Raw genomic sequence first — 17,748 nt, forward strand, 5'->3', positions numbered from 1 at the left:
AGGGAGCACGGACGTGCTGGCTGTGTGTTTGGGGAGTGTCTAAATGTGATCCTGCTCCTTAAAGAGTAGGCGGAGCCTGCCCCCAACCCCTCTCCCCCCACTTATAAATTTTTACCCAGTTACAAAGCGTGCAGCAGCTTCATGTCCGCGCTGACTGAATTAAAACCTATTATGTCTATAATCAAATCATCTACGGCTTTGCCCTTGAGACCACCCCGCACATAATGGGGAGCTTGTCTGAGAACTCGGTTGGCAAGTCACTCGGTCTTGACTTTCATCCAAAGTTCCGCCGTTGTTTAAGTCAGACTGAGAGTGGCTCCACTTCACTTGTCCCTGCTCACCTTAAAATAATCCTCGGCTCCCCAGAGCCCTTAGCGTGCTGTTCACATGAGCTCCCTGCCTTTCCAGGCTTAGCTCCCCACCCACACACAACTCTCCCACCCTGGGCTGCAGAACCGCGCCCTCCCATCCCCCACACGTTGTTCTCATACGTGCGCAGCTGCTGCCACTCTTCCCCCCACCCCACCTCCCCATCCCCCCGCCCCCACCTGCTGTCCCTTCCAGCCAGCAGTTCCGCTCCTACAGGAGCCTCTGGCGGGTCAGCGCCCTCTGTGCTCCCATTTCATCTGACAGTCTCCCCTGGCTGACCTACACTCACTTGTCTGACCCTTGACCAGGTGAACAGAGACCTTATCTCCCTCACTTAGCATCTATCCTGAGAACCTCTCCGTATACCAGGTACTAAGTAGATAACCCAGTAAATGTTTGTTGAATGACAAGGACATTATGAGCTGGATTTTGAAACAAAAGTAGAATATGCCCAAGTAGGGAAAAGAAGGGAAGCTATTCTAGTTGAAGGGAAAACAGAAAGTTGCATGGAAATGAGCCTGACATATGAAGGAAGGCAGATACACCATGTGTCCTTTACTGCCTGCCATTAATAATGAGAGCCAACAACATTGTTATCATGACAGTAAGGCAAGTATCTTATTTTGTCCATTTTACAGATAGGGAAATTGAGGTACTAAAGGAAAATTAGGGAATAACAGGGAAATTGAGAGACTAAGTAACTTCTTCAGGCTGCACAGTGAGAGCCAGGTACTAAGCTGCTCTCTACCCAGCATGCCCACCTGGGAAGCAGCGGGAAGTAACCTGGGTAGGGATGAGCGGGGCCAGGGTGAGGCCGGGCACTGGCCGCATGTCAGTCAGCTGCAGCAGGAGCCTTCCTAGGTTCTTAGGCAGAAAATCACACTGTGGAGATGGTGCTTCAGGAAGACAAGGTGGCAAACATCTGCAAAAGGAAGGAAAACGAGAAGCCGAAGAGAGGGAGCCTCACCACCCAGGGAGCCCCCACACTCCACCCCCACCCCCAAGCCCTCCATTTGGAACAGCTGGGCCTGGACGGGCACTGTGTGAGGACCACCACGTGCCGTAGACTTAGTAAAGTCAAGAGCAATAGGACAGGGAAATGGATTAGATACAGAAGAGGAGGAAGTAAATGAGCCGAATGTGATTCCATTTAGATCTCAGCACCACACAGTTCAGTCCTTAATTAGGACAATAATAAGCAGGGGCAGCAGAGCCCATCAAATTCATCTGAGAGAAGGGAGAAATGGTGGTGCCATCAAAAGAAGTGTTCTTTCCAGAGAGGACCCGGGTTGAGGTGGTGGGAGAAGATGATGGATTTCCTGGGGGACTGTTGGAGTCACAGGTCCCTTCAGACTCCACAGTGGCTCAGAATGATTCCGCTGGGCAGAGCACTGGCTGGGCCCTGAAGGGGTGGGGCTTAGTGAGCCCTGGGACCACATCAGAAGGTGCAGGGGAAGGGCTGGAGGGGGCACCCAGGAGGGAAATGAGAAAGGAGGAGCAGGGAGTCCTGAGAGAAAAGTCTGGGAGGCAAGCCAGGGCTCTCCTGCAACAGGATTTGGGAAACTGTGTACACTGGGCAGTTCCTTCCTTAAGAGGAGGGCCTGACTCTTTATTAACTTCTCACCGGGGCCTTCATCCAAAAGGACCAGGAACCACTGTTTAAGGAACATGAAGCAGTAAACAGGAAATTGGTTGGTGGGGTGATAAGTGGGGGGGCTCCAATCTGACAAGTTTCAAGTCTGGCAGTGAATGCAAGAGATCCGAAGTGGTTAAAGGGGAATTCAGGCCTCGCTAGGATGCAGAAGGCTTCAGTGTGAAGTGACTCACCAAGGTCCAACTGAAACTGTTGCCCTCAAGGACTGTGAGACAGGCAGGCCTCAGTTCCTGAACTCTCTGTAATGGGCTCACATGGAATCCCAGCCTTTGACTGCTGGAAGAGGCCTTAAACATTTTCTAGATTAAAAATTAAACAACCATCAGAGAGACTGTCTTCATACAGCACTCCTGTTCACGGTGTTGTCATTATGGCGGCTTCCCTCAGAGATGTGCCCCAGAGAAAACAGGTGGGGTAATTTCCTAATGTTTACATATCTTTGTCTTGATATATCCTAACCACACAGCCCTGAGGACAAGGACCTCATGCTAAATGTCTTGAGGTATTCTCCCACTCGATAGCACACTTCTGGCACCAAAATAGGTCCTTAAAAAGAAGCTGTGGCAGGTTGAGAGTGGGGGCTTTGTGAGGCTTCTGTCTGTGTCTTGGGAAATAAGGCAGCAGCCCTCAGAAGGGAGCTCACTTGGGGCACTCCAGCTGAGTAACAACAACAGAGTTTGTGACTGTCTTAGATGCCACATTAAAAAGAGCAAGCGAAGTGGTAAGGATTTGAAAAGGCAGTTGAGGACGTGGCAGGTTGTGCTTTGTTTCCACTGGACAAAGTGTTGGAGGGGAATTGTGCCCAGAGCAGGGTGTATTAAAAATGATTTTGTGTGTCCTTGGGTTGAGTTCCATTCAGCAAATCTTAGGGCAGGAAGTATGTCTATGGCAGAAGGTGAAGCAGGAGAACCTTCCCTTTTGTCCGCCGCTGGCCTGGGAGGCACTCCCTCTGCCTTTATGTTACCTGGGAAGGGGAGCCTGCTCTGGGCCTTTGTAACATCCCCAAGCATGCAAGCTGATTTAACTCCCGTGTTGCTGTGGCTGTTTGTACTAGAGTGGTGTTTCCAAAGCAGAGGAGACTGTGAAGTCATAGTGGTTCTAAAATGAAAGACAAGACTAAATGCAGTTTCATAATTGTAGTGAAGGTTAACATTTATTGCAAAACCTTTGTTAGAAATGTGAGGGTGTGTGCACACTCCAGTTATGATTGGTGTGAAGGAAATTTCTTCCTCTGGGCCATGGAAATGGTCTGTGGAAGAGTGTAAGCATTTAAGAGTAGGGACTGAAATGTTTTTTATATCTGTTTATGTCTTTATAGCAAAAGACAAGATACTTTATTGCTCGAAGTATCTTGCAGGTGTCTGACAAATGTGTGAGTGAGTGAAGGAATAGGGAAGTGAATTTAAGCAGGACCCTCCTGCCAGATGTCCAGGGCACATGAGGGCAGGACATGCCACGTCATATGCAACTGGTGACCACAGGTGTGACTCAGGTATGCTTGGTGTACACATGGGCAATTTTATTTCTTATACAAAATTTCTTTTGAAGTAGCACCTATAAATTGCTCTAGCCTCAACCAAGTGCTCCCTAAATGTCCATTAACTTTAAAAGATGGTGGCTGCTTTAAGCAATCTTTACACAGGAGGGAATGTTCTGAAACATTCAGAATACTGCTAAGCAAAGCAGCCTTATACAATCAGGCCCTTAAAAAAAGGGCAAATAACAGATTCCATGGTTAAAAAATGAGACGTGGGCTGGAAACATCCCTGGTGGACCTTGAGCCAGTACAGTCAGGCACAGAGCTACAGGCTCAGCAAGACAGAATCCACCTTTCCGAAGGTTTAAGGGAACAGCAGCCCGCTGAGAACAGCCCTGCTGAGCTGCAGGGACGCCTGGAAAAGTAGGTCGCTGGGGCTGAGCCGGTAGAGTGATGGGCTCACCCAGCAGCCTGCAGTGTTGTCTTTCTCAGCCTCTCCAAACTGCTGTGTCATCCCAAGAATTAATTTATCAGTGTCCTTCCACCACAAAGTCTAGGTTTTAGCTGTGGGGCACCACGCTCCGAGAACTCTGAAGGCCAGCACTGGCCTGCACACCAGCTGTGCTTCCCAGAGCCACGGTCAGGGTCGTGCCAGCTCCCAGGGTGCTGTCACCTCAGGAGAACGGCCATCCATGCAGCCATCCGGGGTGGAGGCGAATGGGTGGTAGTTTCCTCTTTCATGGAGTTCACTCCATTCTGAACCGTCCTCCACATTTACCACAGACTCAAAGAACACAAGTTTTCCAGAAGAGAGCAAGAAGGAGACTTCCTGAGCCTGTTCCGTGATGTCTTAAAGCTCCTCACTCTCCATATAGAGAATCTGTAGCAAATTGGACTTTCTATTAAAGCTCAAAGTACAGTTTAGTCTTAGGGAGACTAGGTACTGAATAATGATACTGAAAAGCGATCAAGGCCCCTGAATATTTTTCCATTCCTGCCAGAAAAGTCTGCCTCAACAGATTTCATGGAACTTGTTTTTCACTTTGGAAAAAGGAAGATGGAACAGAATCAGAATGTTCTTCCAAAAAGACAGTTTTAGACACATGGAAGCAAATGGGATGTTGCTGCCCCCACTGTCTGTGGGTCGGGGGAACAGTGTGCGGCTGGACTGCCACCGCATCGAGGGCCACCAGCACTGGTCTGTTTACTCTCTGGTGTAAAGCATTATTTATTCCCACTGAAAACCCAACCTACCTCTGACATGGACAGTGATTCCTTGGCAAACAATACTGACAAGGGGGAATGTAATCCTTTTTCCATTTGCCTGCCTGGAAAAGGACATTTCAACTGTCAAAGCAGCACGCAGCCCTTTGCTGTGGAGAGAAGTTTCCAGAGCGTGTATTTAAAAGGCTCCATCTCTCAAAGCCCTTCACGTGGCTTGTGGAACACCCAGGTTCCTGCTGCTAGCATGGCTTCCCTCAGGAGCTGGTGATGGAGACACAGCAAAACATGTCTTTAGCTCATTCCTAGTCCCACATTTCAGTGTTAATTGTCCTACTCTGATATTCAGCCCCTCTTCCTGAGAAAAGCCATCTCAGAAGAACCTTCCTTTAGAACAGTGGCTTCTAACCAGGGAGACTTTGGCAACATCTGAACCCAGTTTTGGTTGTCACAGTGGTGATGGGGTGGGGTGGGAGTGACACATAGCAGCAGGTAGAGGTCAGCTTGCTGCTCATCACCTTGCAGTACAGAGGATGGCCCCATGGGGAAGAAGGGTCAGGCCCAGCAAGTCAGGGGTGCTGCGTGGAGAGGCCTGCTCCAGGGCGTTTTTCCTGGACTCTGCTGTGATTCTTTTTGCCCCACACAGGCCCCTAGACAGGTCTTCAGCATTGCCCACAGGACTGGGCACCCACCTCCCAGGGTCACCCAGCCTGGTCCCTCCACACACCACTAGATCATCTTTCACGATCTCTTGCACCAGGACAGCATTATCTGCACGTGAAAATCAATGGGGAAAACTAAAAATACATGCCCGGCTTTGGGACCAGATCCAGCTTGATGAGTTTGGAGTCTCTGTAACAAGTGTCAGGCCTTCCTTCACTTTGAGACCTCTCTAGGTGGTTCCAGGGATTGGCTAGGTGGGGAACCACTGCTCCAGGGCTCCCCGAGCCTGTGATAGAAGTGCAGGCCCCCAGAAACCAGGCCCTCCCCGCCACTGGCCGCACCTTCCCTTCTGCTGTGCAGCTCTGGCCAAACTTCCCGCTGTGATGACCTGGGTTCTTTGCCTCCTGCCTGTGGCCTTGCTCCTGTGCTGACACCTCTGTCTGTCTGCCCCGAGTCACCCGGGGAAGTACTGCACAGTCAGCGAGCAGTCCTATCTCAGCTGCCCCCTCCCTTGTGATGCCCCCCTGAGTTCCCACTGGAGCTCCCACTGTCCCTTAGAGAAGCCCATGGCCTGTACAACTCTGCTGGATTTTGCAGGCTTGACCATGTATTGCAGTGACTAGTTAGCCATCCTTTACTCAAACTAAACTCACTGAAAGCCCAGGCCTGAGCTCTCACAGGTCCAGCCTTCCAAGCCCTCAGCAGAGGCCCCACAAAGCCGTGGTCAGGACATATCCAGCCAGAAGAGCAGCCTAGGGAATGGGCTGCTCCCACCTTGCAGCCTACCAGGCCCCGGAAAGTCCCTCTATGCCCTGCTGTCACCTGCCAAGTTACTGTGTGTCTGTGACTTGACCAGCAGCACCCAAGGCTTTACTCAGCGAATACCAAACATATACTTCATGCTTCCAATCCACCTAGAAAGAAACAAAGCCCTATTAACTCAGAGAGCAGACAGCTTCCTGGGTGCAAGGACCACCAGCTGAGCAGGTGGGAGTTGTAAGAGCCAAGGCCAGCTTGTGGCATGCCAGCACCTCCCAAGGACCCCTAGGGCTTGAAGGTGCCACCGTGTGGCAGCATGATGACTAGTTGGGGAAGATTTTTTTTTTTATTCTCATCATCCCTTGCTTCGGAAGGGTGGTTGTAAATGAATCATGATAAAATATACCTGTGGCACCAGAGGTGAGTGAAGCAGGGCCAGCGTGCTGACCGCCCCTACAAAGATGTCCTGAAGTCAGGTTAAATATAGCTGTGAGTCAGCAGGGGCCAGAGCGCTGGGTGTGCACACAGGTGTCAGGCCTTAGGTTCGCCCTTTCAGTGTTGGTCCCTGGCCACTTTGTAAGCCTGAAACTAGCCAACGCTGAGAGGTTCTCTTCTGCAATGTGTGGGGAGGGGCCAGGGTCACTGGTATCTCCCAGAGGCCTGCAGGAGCCAGGTACTCCAGAGAGCTTTGACTGTAGGTCACGTTGACACAAGACCCTGAGCTCGCAGGCCTCCCTGTTAGATAGGACAGGAGGACGAGCACACACTGCTCCCTGGACACGAGGCAGAAAGCCAAGAAGAAACAAAACCAAGACCATCAATATCACCTCCCAGGATTCATTTACTCTCGCTTGCTAGCTTGCCTTTCATTCCATTCTGCACCAAGGCCAGACCTTGCCAGAAATGGCCAGAATGCAGCTGTCATTTTGGTGGCTGGGAATCTACAATTCATTGCATTTGTTCAGTCAGCTCCCCTAGACCTTCATGTGGAGCACTTGACGGCTTCCTGCACTTACAGCTTGACCACTGATCTCTCCTATTAAAAGGAATTTGAGGCCTGTGTGGATGGAGAAGGAGGTAAAAGTCTAGAGCAGGAAACCAAATTGAAGAGACTGATTCTCCAGAACCCTGAGTTGGAAGTCAGAAAACCTGAGTTCCAGCACCATCTCTGGCACTTTACTGGACATGTGTGATGTTATTAAACCTCTTAGGGCTTCAGCTTCACAGTCATGTATGAGGCAATTCACTTGGCCCTTGAGTCCCTGCTGTAGGCCAGCACCAGGCGAGTGCCTGAGACTCAGATGAGTGAGCTGGGCCATGGTCTGGGGTCTGCCAGGAGCCAGGTGAACATGTCCTTCTTTCTGACAGTCACTGTGAACGCTGCTGCACATGAGCCTCTACCCCCTGCCATCCCTGACCCCACAGGGTGGACAGGATCAAATAAGAGAAGGTTCCAGAAGGCCAGAGCTCCACTCAAATGGAGGCTGTCATTGTCATTATAACTGTGAACCTATGCAGGTCAGCCTGGAAATCAAAAGCCAGGAAAGACCCTGGGGGTTGGTCTAATGTCTGAGCTGGCAAATGCTAATGTGACCTGACAGTTACTATTTAAATCCCAAGTGTTTGAGGGATTTGAAGTATATTTTACTCAAATGTTGAATTACTACAACCCTAGAAATTTTCTCAGGTGCATGCTTAAATCCGGCTTTCATCCTGCGCTGCAGGTGGCTGAGTTTGTACGGTCGCTGCTGGGCTGTGAAGAGCACGCCAAGAGCTTCAAGAAAGAGGTAAGAAATGCACAAATTACACATATTTCTCTCATCTAGACCCAGAAGTGCTTTGTTTTCAACTACTTCAGTGTAAATAAGAGCAGTCTGGGGAGGCAAGAGAAAGGGGTCCAGGCAGGAAGGAGCCCAGCAGTACCGGTGGGACTCAGCAGGGCCGGCCTTACCCAGAGCTGGCAGACAGGATCTGCCTGGCTGCAGGTCAAATTGCTCAATTGCTTTGACTTGCTTATGTGTTGCTGTGTTTGTCACAGAAGGCTGTGGTGCTTAGCCCATATGGCATGCTCACGAAATAAACTATTTGGTGGAAGAATAGATGAACATGTTAATTAATATTTAGGGGTATCATGAAGCCTCTGCACTGGCCTCTTAAGGGTACGTTGGGGGCAGGGAGGAACCCTTGGGGAGGAGAGGGGACTGGTGTACTCCAAAGTGAAAGCAGGACCAACCTGTGTACCCCTGCTCTGCATCTGCTTCAAGAGGAATGCAGAGAAGCCACAAGCTCCTTCTATGGGGTATCACGTTCTGCCTCCTCCTGGCTGGGAATGTACTAAACAGCTTGATGTTTGTTCTGGAATTAGTATCCATAGCTCTGGGGGCCCCACAAGAGACTGCACCACTACAGAATGATAATGCTGGTAACAATGATAGTCACCACTAGTCATGAGTTTGCCATGTGCCCGGCCCTCCCTTGGCTAAGCACTTTCTAGTCACTGTCCTTGGTACCATACAACAGCTCTGCAGGGCAGCTCACCAATGAAGAAGCTAATAAGGATCTAGCCCATACCGATCTAATTCCAGAGCCTCCTTCATTGCTGCAGAATTCTCCAAGAAACTATAGATTAGAGACTCTAGGATGCATGCTGTCCCTCTCTAGAGGTCAGGGAATGCATGGCTCAGGGGAAGTACTACAAGTTTTGGGTCCTTAGACCACTCAGAGCCCAGCAAACCCTGTATCTCCAGGGAGCTTAGCATCAGGGTGACTGTTGTCTAGGAAACTGCCACTGGAAATGTGGGGCTCCCCTGGTTCTGCCTGAGCCCAATATGGCTTGGGCATAGTTAGCCAGCCTCCCACATACAGGCCACTCTGCATTTAGCAACACCCAAGACCCATCTTGTCTACAAATCTTGTAAGTCAAATTGCTCAAGCTTGGCTCTTAGAACCAGCAGTGTCACTGTGGGCAGATCACTGAGCCCCTCTTACTCTCCTGCACAGAACACAGACTTCCACAAGGGGACCTTTCCAGATGAGGATTAGTGTGTTCACAGTACCTGGCCGAGGCTGGTCCCAGAGTGGGGGCTCAATAAATGGCAGCAAGATAGAGCAGATGGTCTCCTCTGGAGTCCAGTGAGTGCTGCCTATAATCCCAACCTTGCCTGTAGAAGCTGTGACCTTGGGCAAATCATGAGGCTGCTAATTTTGGTTTCCTCATCTACTTTACAGGATTGTAGGGAGGATGAAATATATGCAACAGATTAGAGTAGTTTCATAAACCTTAACTGTTACCACCTTTACCATCACCACTGTTACCTCATTCTTAGGACAACTGGCTGTTGGGCCAGTGAGTCTTGCCTGAAAATGCTGGAGCTGAACCCAGGCTAGGGTATGGAAGTAGCGAGACTCTCCTCTGCTGTGGGAAATGTGCTCTCTACCCCATCGGAAAGGCATTCTGTTCTCTACATCTAGTGGAGGCTTCTGCATCCAACGAGATGTCATGAATGCACAGGAAGCTTTTTAAAACTTTAACTCCCAACCCAGGGTTCCTGGGTGATCTCTCCTTCCTTGGTGAGACAGTGACACTGAGGGTTTATATTGTTAATTAAAAAGGGTTAGAATCACAGTGCTCAGTTCATGAAAGTGTGTTACCGTAGAAAACTCTTTCATTCTGTCTTCTGGGTTCCAGAATCAAGAATCATTCTGAGCCAGTCTTTGTAAATAGACATTGTGGGTGTAGGACATGCCCACTCAGACTGGAACTCAAACTCAGACCATGTGGAGGCTTCTAGAAGCTGTGAGAAATGGCCTGCATGGTGGCCACTCACTGTCATGTGATCTCAGGAAACCTATTACATTTCAGACCATAATATGTTTTAAAAGTTAATAAGTAAAACATTTATTTTGTATGAGTTTTTGCTTATAATGGCATTTATTTTAGAAAGGAATCAAATACAGGAAAATTAAAAGGAGAAAATAAAAATCAAACCACTATTCCACCAACCAGATCTAACTTCCTTTAATATTGTTGTAAAGACTTCAAATGCTTTAACTATGTATATGTATACATGTGGTCCTGCACATTTGACAAATTAAAACTGAGATATCATTGTATGTATTCTATATTCTATATATGTGTGTACATTGTATATATCATTCTATATCATGTTTTGTTACTTAACGATACATGAAAAATTTCCCAAATCATTAACTTTCATTGAGATGTGAATTTCAGTGACTGCCTGGTACCCCACCTGTGATAATACCCCAATTTATTTACTTCAACTATTGTTGAAATTCTGGGTTGTTTTCAATATTTCACTACTGTAAGTAGCATTAGAGTACATGAATTGCAAACTGATTCCTTGGGAAAAATTCCTAGAGATTTACTTGGTGGGTGAAAATAGGTTATTTTTAAGGCTTCTGATACAAATGTGGGACAAGATTTTTAGCTGTTGTTATTTCATTGAGGTACATACAATAAAATGCACAAATCTTAGTGTACAGCTTGATGAATTTTGACATGTATATATACTCATGTAACTATTGCCCAAATCAAGATATCAAGTATTTTCACACTTTTTCACCTCCACCTATTTCACTCATCCCCCATCCCCTCCATGATGGCAACCATCAGTCTGTCTGTTCTTTGGGTCTATGAATCTGTTTCATTTTTGTTTGTTTTGTTTTTTAAATTCCATATATAGGTGAAATACATGATATTTGTCTCTCTCTGCCTGGCTTATTTCACTTACCATAATGCCCTCTAGGTCCATCCATACTGTCACAAATGGCAAGGCTTCATTCTTTTTTATGGCTTAACAATATTCCATTGTGTGTATATATACCACCTCTTTACCCATTTATCTGTTGATGGACACTTAGGTTGCTTCCATATCATGACTGCTGTAAGTAATGCAGCGATAAACATAGATATACATGTATCTTTTTGGATTACTGATTTTTGTTTTCTTTGGGTAAATTTCCAAAAGTGGAATTGCTAAGTCACATGGTATTTTTCTTTTTAGTTTTTTTGGGAAATCTCCATACTGCTTTCCATAGTGGCTGCACCAATTTACATTCCCACTAACAGTGCATGAAGGCTGCCTTTCCCCCACATCCTTGCCAGCACTTGGTATTTCTTGTCTTGTTGATAGTTGCTATTCTGACTGGTGTGAGGTGATATCTCACTGTGGTTTTGATTTGCATTTCCCTGATGATTAGCACTGCTAAGCATCTTTTCATGTGCCTGTTGGCCATCTGTATGTCTTCTTTAGAAAAAGGTCTATTCAGGTCTTCTGCCCATTTTTTAATCAAAATATGTGTGGTTTTTTTGGTGTTGAGTTGTGCTCTTTATATTTTTTTGATATCAGCTCCTTACCAGATATATCATCTGCAAATATCTTTTCCTGTATAGCAGGTTGCCTCTTCATTTTGCTGATGGTGTCCTTTGCTGTGCAGAAGCTCTTTAGTTTGATATAGTCCCAGGTCAAGATTATTAAAGCATGGTAATAGATACTTAGCCTCGGAAGAGTTCATGTATATAGAGTTTATATTTAACAGAATGAACACCTTTCTAATGTTACTTAGCTTCAGAGACCTAGGGGGAAATGGAGTTGAGCAGTGGTTGGGACTCAGCCATGGCAGAGGTGTGGTCACTCTGGGTTGTTGCTGAGCTCTGCAGGGAGTGTTACAGGCTCAGCACCCAGGAAGTGCTACAGGGGAAACAGGCTTAACAGCAGAATACTTTTATTTGTGTTTGTTTATTTACTTGCAGCAGATTGATGGCAAAGCCTTCCTGCTTCTGACCCAGACAGACATCATCAAGGTGATGAAGATCAAACTGGGTCCAACCCTGAAGATTTATAATTCTATCCTCATTTTCAGGAATTTCCCGGACCTCACTGAAGAAGATACTGCTTCAAGCCAAGAATCCAGGGGTTAAATGCGACCCGAACTGCCGTAGCACCAAGACCTTGCCCTTCAGCGTGAAGTTGGCCCACTTTAATATGATTTCAATGTCCCCATGCTCATATCAGTATTTAATCTGGACCTTTTAATGTGGCTGTGGTTTACAGTTTAGAGGGTCTGATGACTGATCAGGGCCACCAATGTGGAGGCTCCATTACCTGTATGGTTGGTGAGCATCTTTACCTTTTATGGGGGGCCTTTCAGCTCTGATATGTTACAATAAACAGACCAAAGAAGCCCCCCCCCAAAACACACACCTCTTCTTCTCTCTCACTATGAAAGAAGCCATTTCCCCTTTTGCAAGCATAAAGCCCTCAAGTGGTAAAATATTAGAAAAACAGTGTTCATCAATACATTGGTAATGTTTTCACTGGAACATCTGAGCTTGGTTCAGATTTGTCATCTGGCTGTAGTGAGTCTAAAAGACAGAGGCCTGGTGCCTAAAAAAGACTTCAATGGGAGATTTTTGTGTACTTGACTCAGGAAAGTGCCAATCTTAAAAAATATTAATAATAAGCACATGTTTTCATAATTCATTACTTCTCATCATAGTTCCAGTAACTATTTCTCGGTTGTGCTCCCAAGGTCTCCCAGTATATGCTCGGCAGTAGCAGGAGAACAGCCAGCCCTGGCACTTGGCAGAAGCCGGTGAGACTCTGCTGAGGCCCCTCCACCGCGATGCCTTGCAGGGCACCTGCGGAACACACGGAGACCTGTCCCCACGCTGCACTGGAAGCCTCCTCAGGACGACTGATTGGTCCCTCGGTCTGGCTGAGTGTGTGCAATGGGGAGCTCTGCTACCTCTGAGCTTTGTGTGCATCTTTGTAGAGAAACACCATTAAGAGGAAAGATCTCTAAACAGGGATTTTTGTATCTGTCATTTGTTTGAGCAGTTCTGATTTATTAGACTTTTATAGAAGTGACTGTGTCTGAGACACAGTTTTGAAAGACAGGCTCCTCTTTTCTTATACACTCCCAATAAGAGCTACAGGTGCCCCCATGGAGCTGGAAATCCATTGTCTTCTGAGGGGAGTGGGGAGAGAAGAGAAGCAGAGACTCAAGCCTGACCTGACCCATTCACTTCATTAGGAATCTTCTGGTGTTAGAAAAGTTAATTCTGCTTGGAGAGTTTCTCAAACTTTTAGTCACTGAAGAAAAATTATCTTTCTCTAAGGCATGCATATATTACATGTCTTTAGATCCTTATCTAAATGAAATCTTAATATATTATTGTTGGTATAAATTTTTGTTTCTGTGGAGTTTTGTTTGCTATTGATTTGTTTTATAGACTGCCATGTACAATTTAAATTTCTGCTTCTACTATGTTAAAATTTTAATATATTTTAAATGATAATAAAAAGATAATATAAAACCCCCACCTCACTGCCTCAATGAATATAGTTCCATAACCTATTTCCATGCCACAACCTGGAGTCGGTTTCTCCGCCAAGAGCAGAGATGGTGCTGTCTGCCCCACCAGCAAGGAGGTCACCAGTTTTGAGGACGTGGGATATGTTACCTTAGGGAAGTAAATTTAGCTGTTAGTAGCTGGAGAAATTAAATCGAAGAGGATTTTTGTTGTTAAAAAGAACATCAAAATTGCTTATTGTATGGGCTCCATATCCAATGGAGACATGAGATTTGTGGTTCATATTTTTAATACATGTCATTTCAACAACAGGATCTAGAACAGGACAGATAATACCAGCTAAATTAGGGTTGAACTATTGTGTTCCTAGAAGACAGTGTGCTCAGATAGGAAGAGCTCGACCTAGGTACCTAGCTACCAGGACATCCCCACTTTGTCACCCAAAGCTCCAACCTTAACATATTCAAAAAGCAATACAGATGGCCCCACCCAAGTGGACAATACCATCACCAGAGCAGCTGCCCAAGTCAGGAAACTGGGATCGTCTGACTCTTTGTCAGTGTCTGATGCTGGAAGTTAGGTTATTAGCAAGGATCCCAAGGGAGCTTAGAACTTCTGAGGCCATCATCTTTGAATGCCTGTAATTTCAGGTAAGTTTTACAAAAATAAATTCCTCTCACTTCCAACAATCCACAAACATTCCAAGAAAAATCTGTCCTTAATCATCTCTGAACACCTCTTTCTTTCTCAGTCCATGATTAGATCCCAACCTTGTAATAACCCTAAACAGATTCCAAAAGTAACAGACAGGGACTGACTCCTTGTTAACACAGGGCTCTGAGCTGTGGCATTTTCCCTTGTTGAGTGCTGATATTTCAACACCTCTGGGATGGATCTCTTGGCTGAGTTATCTTTGTCTATGGACTCTCTTTCTGATGAGTGAGGGTTGGAGGCAGAGAAGCATAAGGGAGAGTGCTTGGACTCTGGAGTGAGGCCAGGACTTGAATCCTGAGTCCTGTACCTGACCAGGAGCCTGATCCAGAAACATTTCTTAACCACCAAATGAAGGATCAACATTTACTCATTTTCTCTGAAACAATGAGCTTAGATTCCATTATGTTTGCTTCATATCATTTTGAAGAATATTCATTTTGTCTCTGCAACTCCCAGAGCTGAAAAAAAATTCTTGAATATGAAGTGTTTCTATGAATATGTTCTTAATAGTCAAGAATATATCCTTCATATTTTTTCTTATAAATTCTTAAAAACTTACTCTCCTTATAAATATATTCATGAAGAATATATTTGTTAATAATACAGTCTTGAATATTCAGAATTCTTAAAAATATATTCTTCCTATGAATAAACATATTAATGAATAATATATTTATAAGAAATCTTTCTTCATAAATACATTCTTGTTATACTCAGTCTCTGTCTCTCTCTGCCTTCAGTCTCAGTGCAGCAGACACTGGGTCAGCCCACCTCCTTAAAAGGCTGCTGGGCAGATAAAATGAACACTGGCCAGTTAGCACTCCAGAGTCACACAAGTAAATTTGCTGATGAGCCTTCTGGTGAAGTGGTGATCACAGTGTGATTGCTCAGGGAAATTACCTGCTTCCAAGTCTTTGCAACATACATGGTGCAAATGGATTTCAATCCAGTGATCAATGAAACACAGCAGGGCTGCCACTGCCTGGTACCTGGATGCTGGGCTGGGATGCACAGGGAAGCCCAGGAGGCCAGAAAGGCAGAGGTGAAGGGTTCTTGGGTGATGTGCACAGAGGACCTCAGGCACATTGACAACATGCTTCATTCTCCCCCCACCCTCCCACCCCCAGAGACCCGCTGTGCGAAGCTGCAGGATCCCCATCACCATTGGCTGCTGGTGGCCATAGGAATGCTATAGAGATGGAGAAAAATCAGTGGGGAAGGCTCCAGGGCAAAAATTAAAAAGTAAGAACCACCATTAAAAGGGGAATGAAAAGCAAAGGACAGAAGAAATGAGATTGAGTTTAAAATATTAAGAGTTTTTCTCTAAATGGTTCTATTTCATGGAATCAGACATAGTTGTATGAGGTTTTGCCCACAGGCAACACCCATCAATTTCCTATTTACATCTGTTTGAAATTAGATTGTGTTCCGTTTGATTGAGAAATATAGGCATCAAGGCAAATTGATTCATGAACCACACAACTGCTGAGCAATCCCCAGTAAACCCAGCTGTTCCCACAATGGATTTTTCACAATTGTTCAATTGCAACAAATAGCAATTGTGTTAAATACACATGGGGACTGTTGGAAATACAGGGGCCTGCATTTTACTGTGTGAAATGCTAGGGCTTCAGAGGGCTTTTAATAGGCAAAATATATCAGGAACTATTGGTTAATATTAGATCAGTTTCATTTTAAAAAGTAAATAAAAAGTGTGTTTACAGGATCTGCTCACAAAGAGACATGAGTCGCTTCATTGGATGGTTGCATGGATGGGTAAAGTACGTGTGACATGTGTTTCCATGAAAGCAGTTGTTTCTTTATAAACTGTTCCATGATTTGAGGTCAGTATCTGCCATAACAGTTTGCTTCTGAAGGCAGTGAAGTTATTATTTTGTTTTTTCTTTTCTTTTTGTCCCAAGCAGAAGCAATTTGAATTTCATTTGGCCTGGGTTCACTGGGTTTAATTTTAAACCAGTCAAAAATTAGTTTATTAGAGGAAAACTCACTCCAACAGATTGCTTGGTTTTGGTGATTGAAATTTGGTCTTTCATTTTTCAACCAATTTGCAAAGTTCTCCAGGAGATCCACTTATTTTTTTAAGACTAGATTTGTTCTTCACAAGCCCTTGTTACTATCAGTTTGAACCCTGGTCTTCCAGGGCTGTCAAAGATATCTACCCCCAGTGCCTTTTAGTCTTGAAAGTTAAGTCTTAGAGTAGGAGGAACAATATCAGATACACATCCATACTTATTCAGAAATTTTCTTCAAATAAATCAGCAAATAACACATAACAGACGTCCTTATCTTTATCCATTGTGGAAATTATTAAATTCATTCATTCAACAAATATTTACTGAGAGTCCCCTATGTGCCAGGAACTATTGGCATTTGGAAATCATCTGTGGACAAATAAATAAAAGTTGCTCCTTATTCAAGTGGGTGGAGACAGACAATAAATCAAAAGCATAAAAAAATGAAGATAAATAGTAATGGATAAAGAGAAAAAAGTCTAGGGTCTCACATAATGGAAATATGGTCTAATTGTCCAAAGATCACACAATATGAAGTCAGGTGGCATCACTGGGTGGCATCCCTGGCATTTAGGTATGTGATTCACATGTGGTTCATATGTCTGCACACTCCCAGGTGTTGCTGTGATTCCTTCTAGACCTGTGGTCTTGTTCTACTATTGTAAACTGCAGTTGTTCTCTTACCTCCCCATGGGACCTGGAACTACCTCCACACAGAGGTGCTTTTCGGCACGTACTGCTAACTGGCTGGCTCAAGGGTGTGAATATTATTTCTGAGTACCATTTGATGTTAGCAATTAAGTACTCTGTTACCTGGAAATTTCTGGACCTTTTCCCCTCAGATTCTAAATAGCAGTTAACAAGAAGTAATCAGAGATACTTCTAATGTGATTAAGTAAAATTGTCATCAGGCAGGTAATTTTAAATACTGCCATGCTTTAAATACAGGCTCATTAATTTTAGCTTAGTGGTGTTCTAATATTTATTATGCATACATAAGAATTTTAAATGTGGATGTGTTTTCACTTTGCTAGCTTGATAATCCTGCCACACAAAAATTGCCCAACTAATAATTCTTGCAGCCCTCCAGTAGAGTAGCTAAAGGTTAATTATGTGATTTTCAAGTACAATACTAAACTAAAAGGGATCATATCTCCATGAAATGCATCTGATAAAAAGGTGAGAAGACTTGACCTTTTGTATAAGTCAACACTAAGTACCTTGAATGGGTTCTGCATTACAGCTGTTTGAGATGCCCCCACAGGACAAATTTTTCAAATTAATCATTTTGGAGCTTGTTAGTTTGAAAATTGATCAACCATAGATGATGCACCATTTTAGGAAAAGCAATATTCATTTATTTAGCTCTAGGCAAATTATCTTAGACTGAAAGTCTGTAACAGCTTGTCAAGATGCTAATTTGGAGCAGGCTACTATTTGTGAACTTTTGGGGAAAAGACCAACTTTGCATGTCTGGGTAGCTGTTTGAAACTTGAAGAGTCATTGGGAACTTGTGGCC

At 45.0% G+C, this 17,748-nt stretch overlaps 1 protein-coding gene across 1 annotated transcript in view; it reads left to right on the plus strand.

Annotated features, from left to right (window-relative positions):
- The window catches only part of L3MBTL4 (L3MBTL histone methyl-lysine binding protein 4), a 503,654-nt gene extending 491,567 nt beyond the window's left edge, over positions 1–12,087 (plus strand). The window contains 2 exon segments of the mRNA XM_057504056.1: positions 7,868–7,930; positions 11,920–12,087. Coding sequence (XP_057360039.1) covers positions 7,868–7,930; positions 11,920–12,087 — 231 coding nt within the window.
- Positions 12,088–17,748: the final 5,661 nt, after the last annotated feature.

The sequence above is a fragment of the Manis pentadactyla genome, chromosome 6 (assembly GCF_030020395.1).
Source record: "Manis pentadactyla isolate mManPen7 chromosome 6, mManPen7.hap1, whole genome shotgun sequence".
Lineage (NCBI taxonomy): Eukaryota > Metazoa > Chordata > Mammalia > Pholidota > Manidae > Manis > Manis pentadactyla.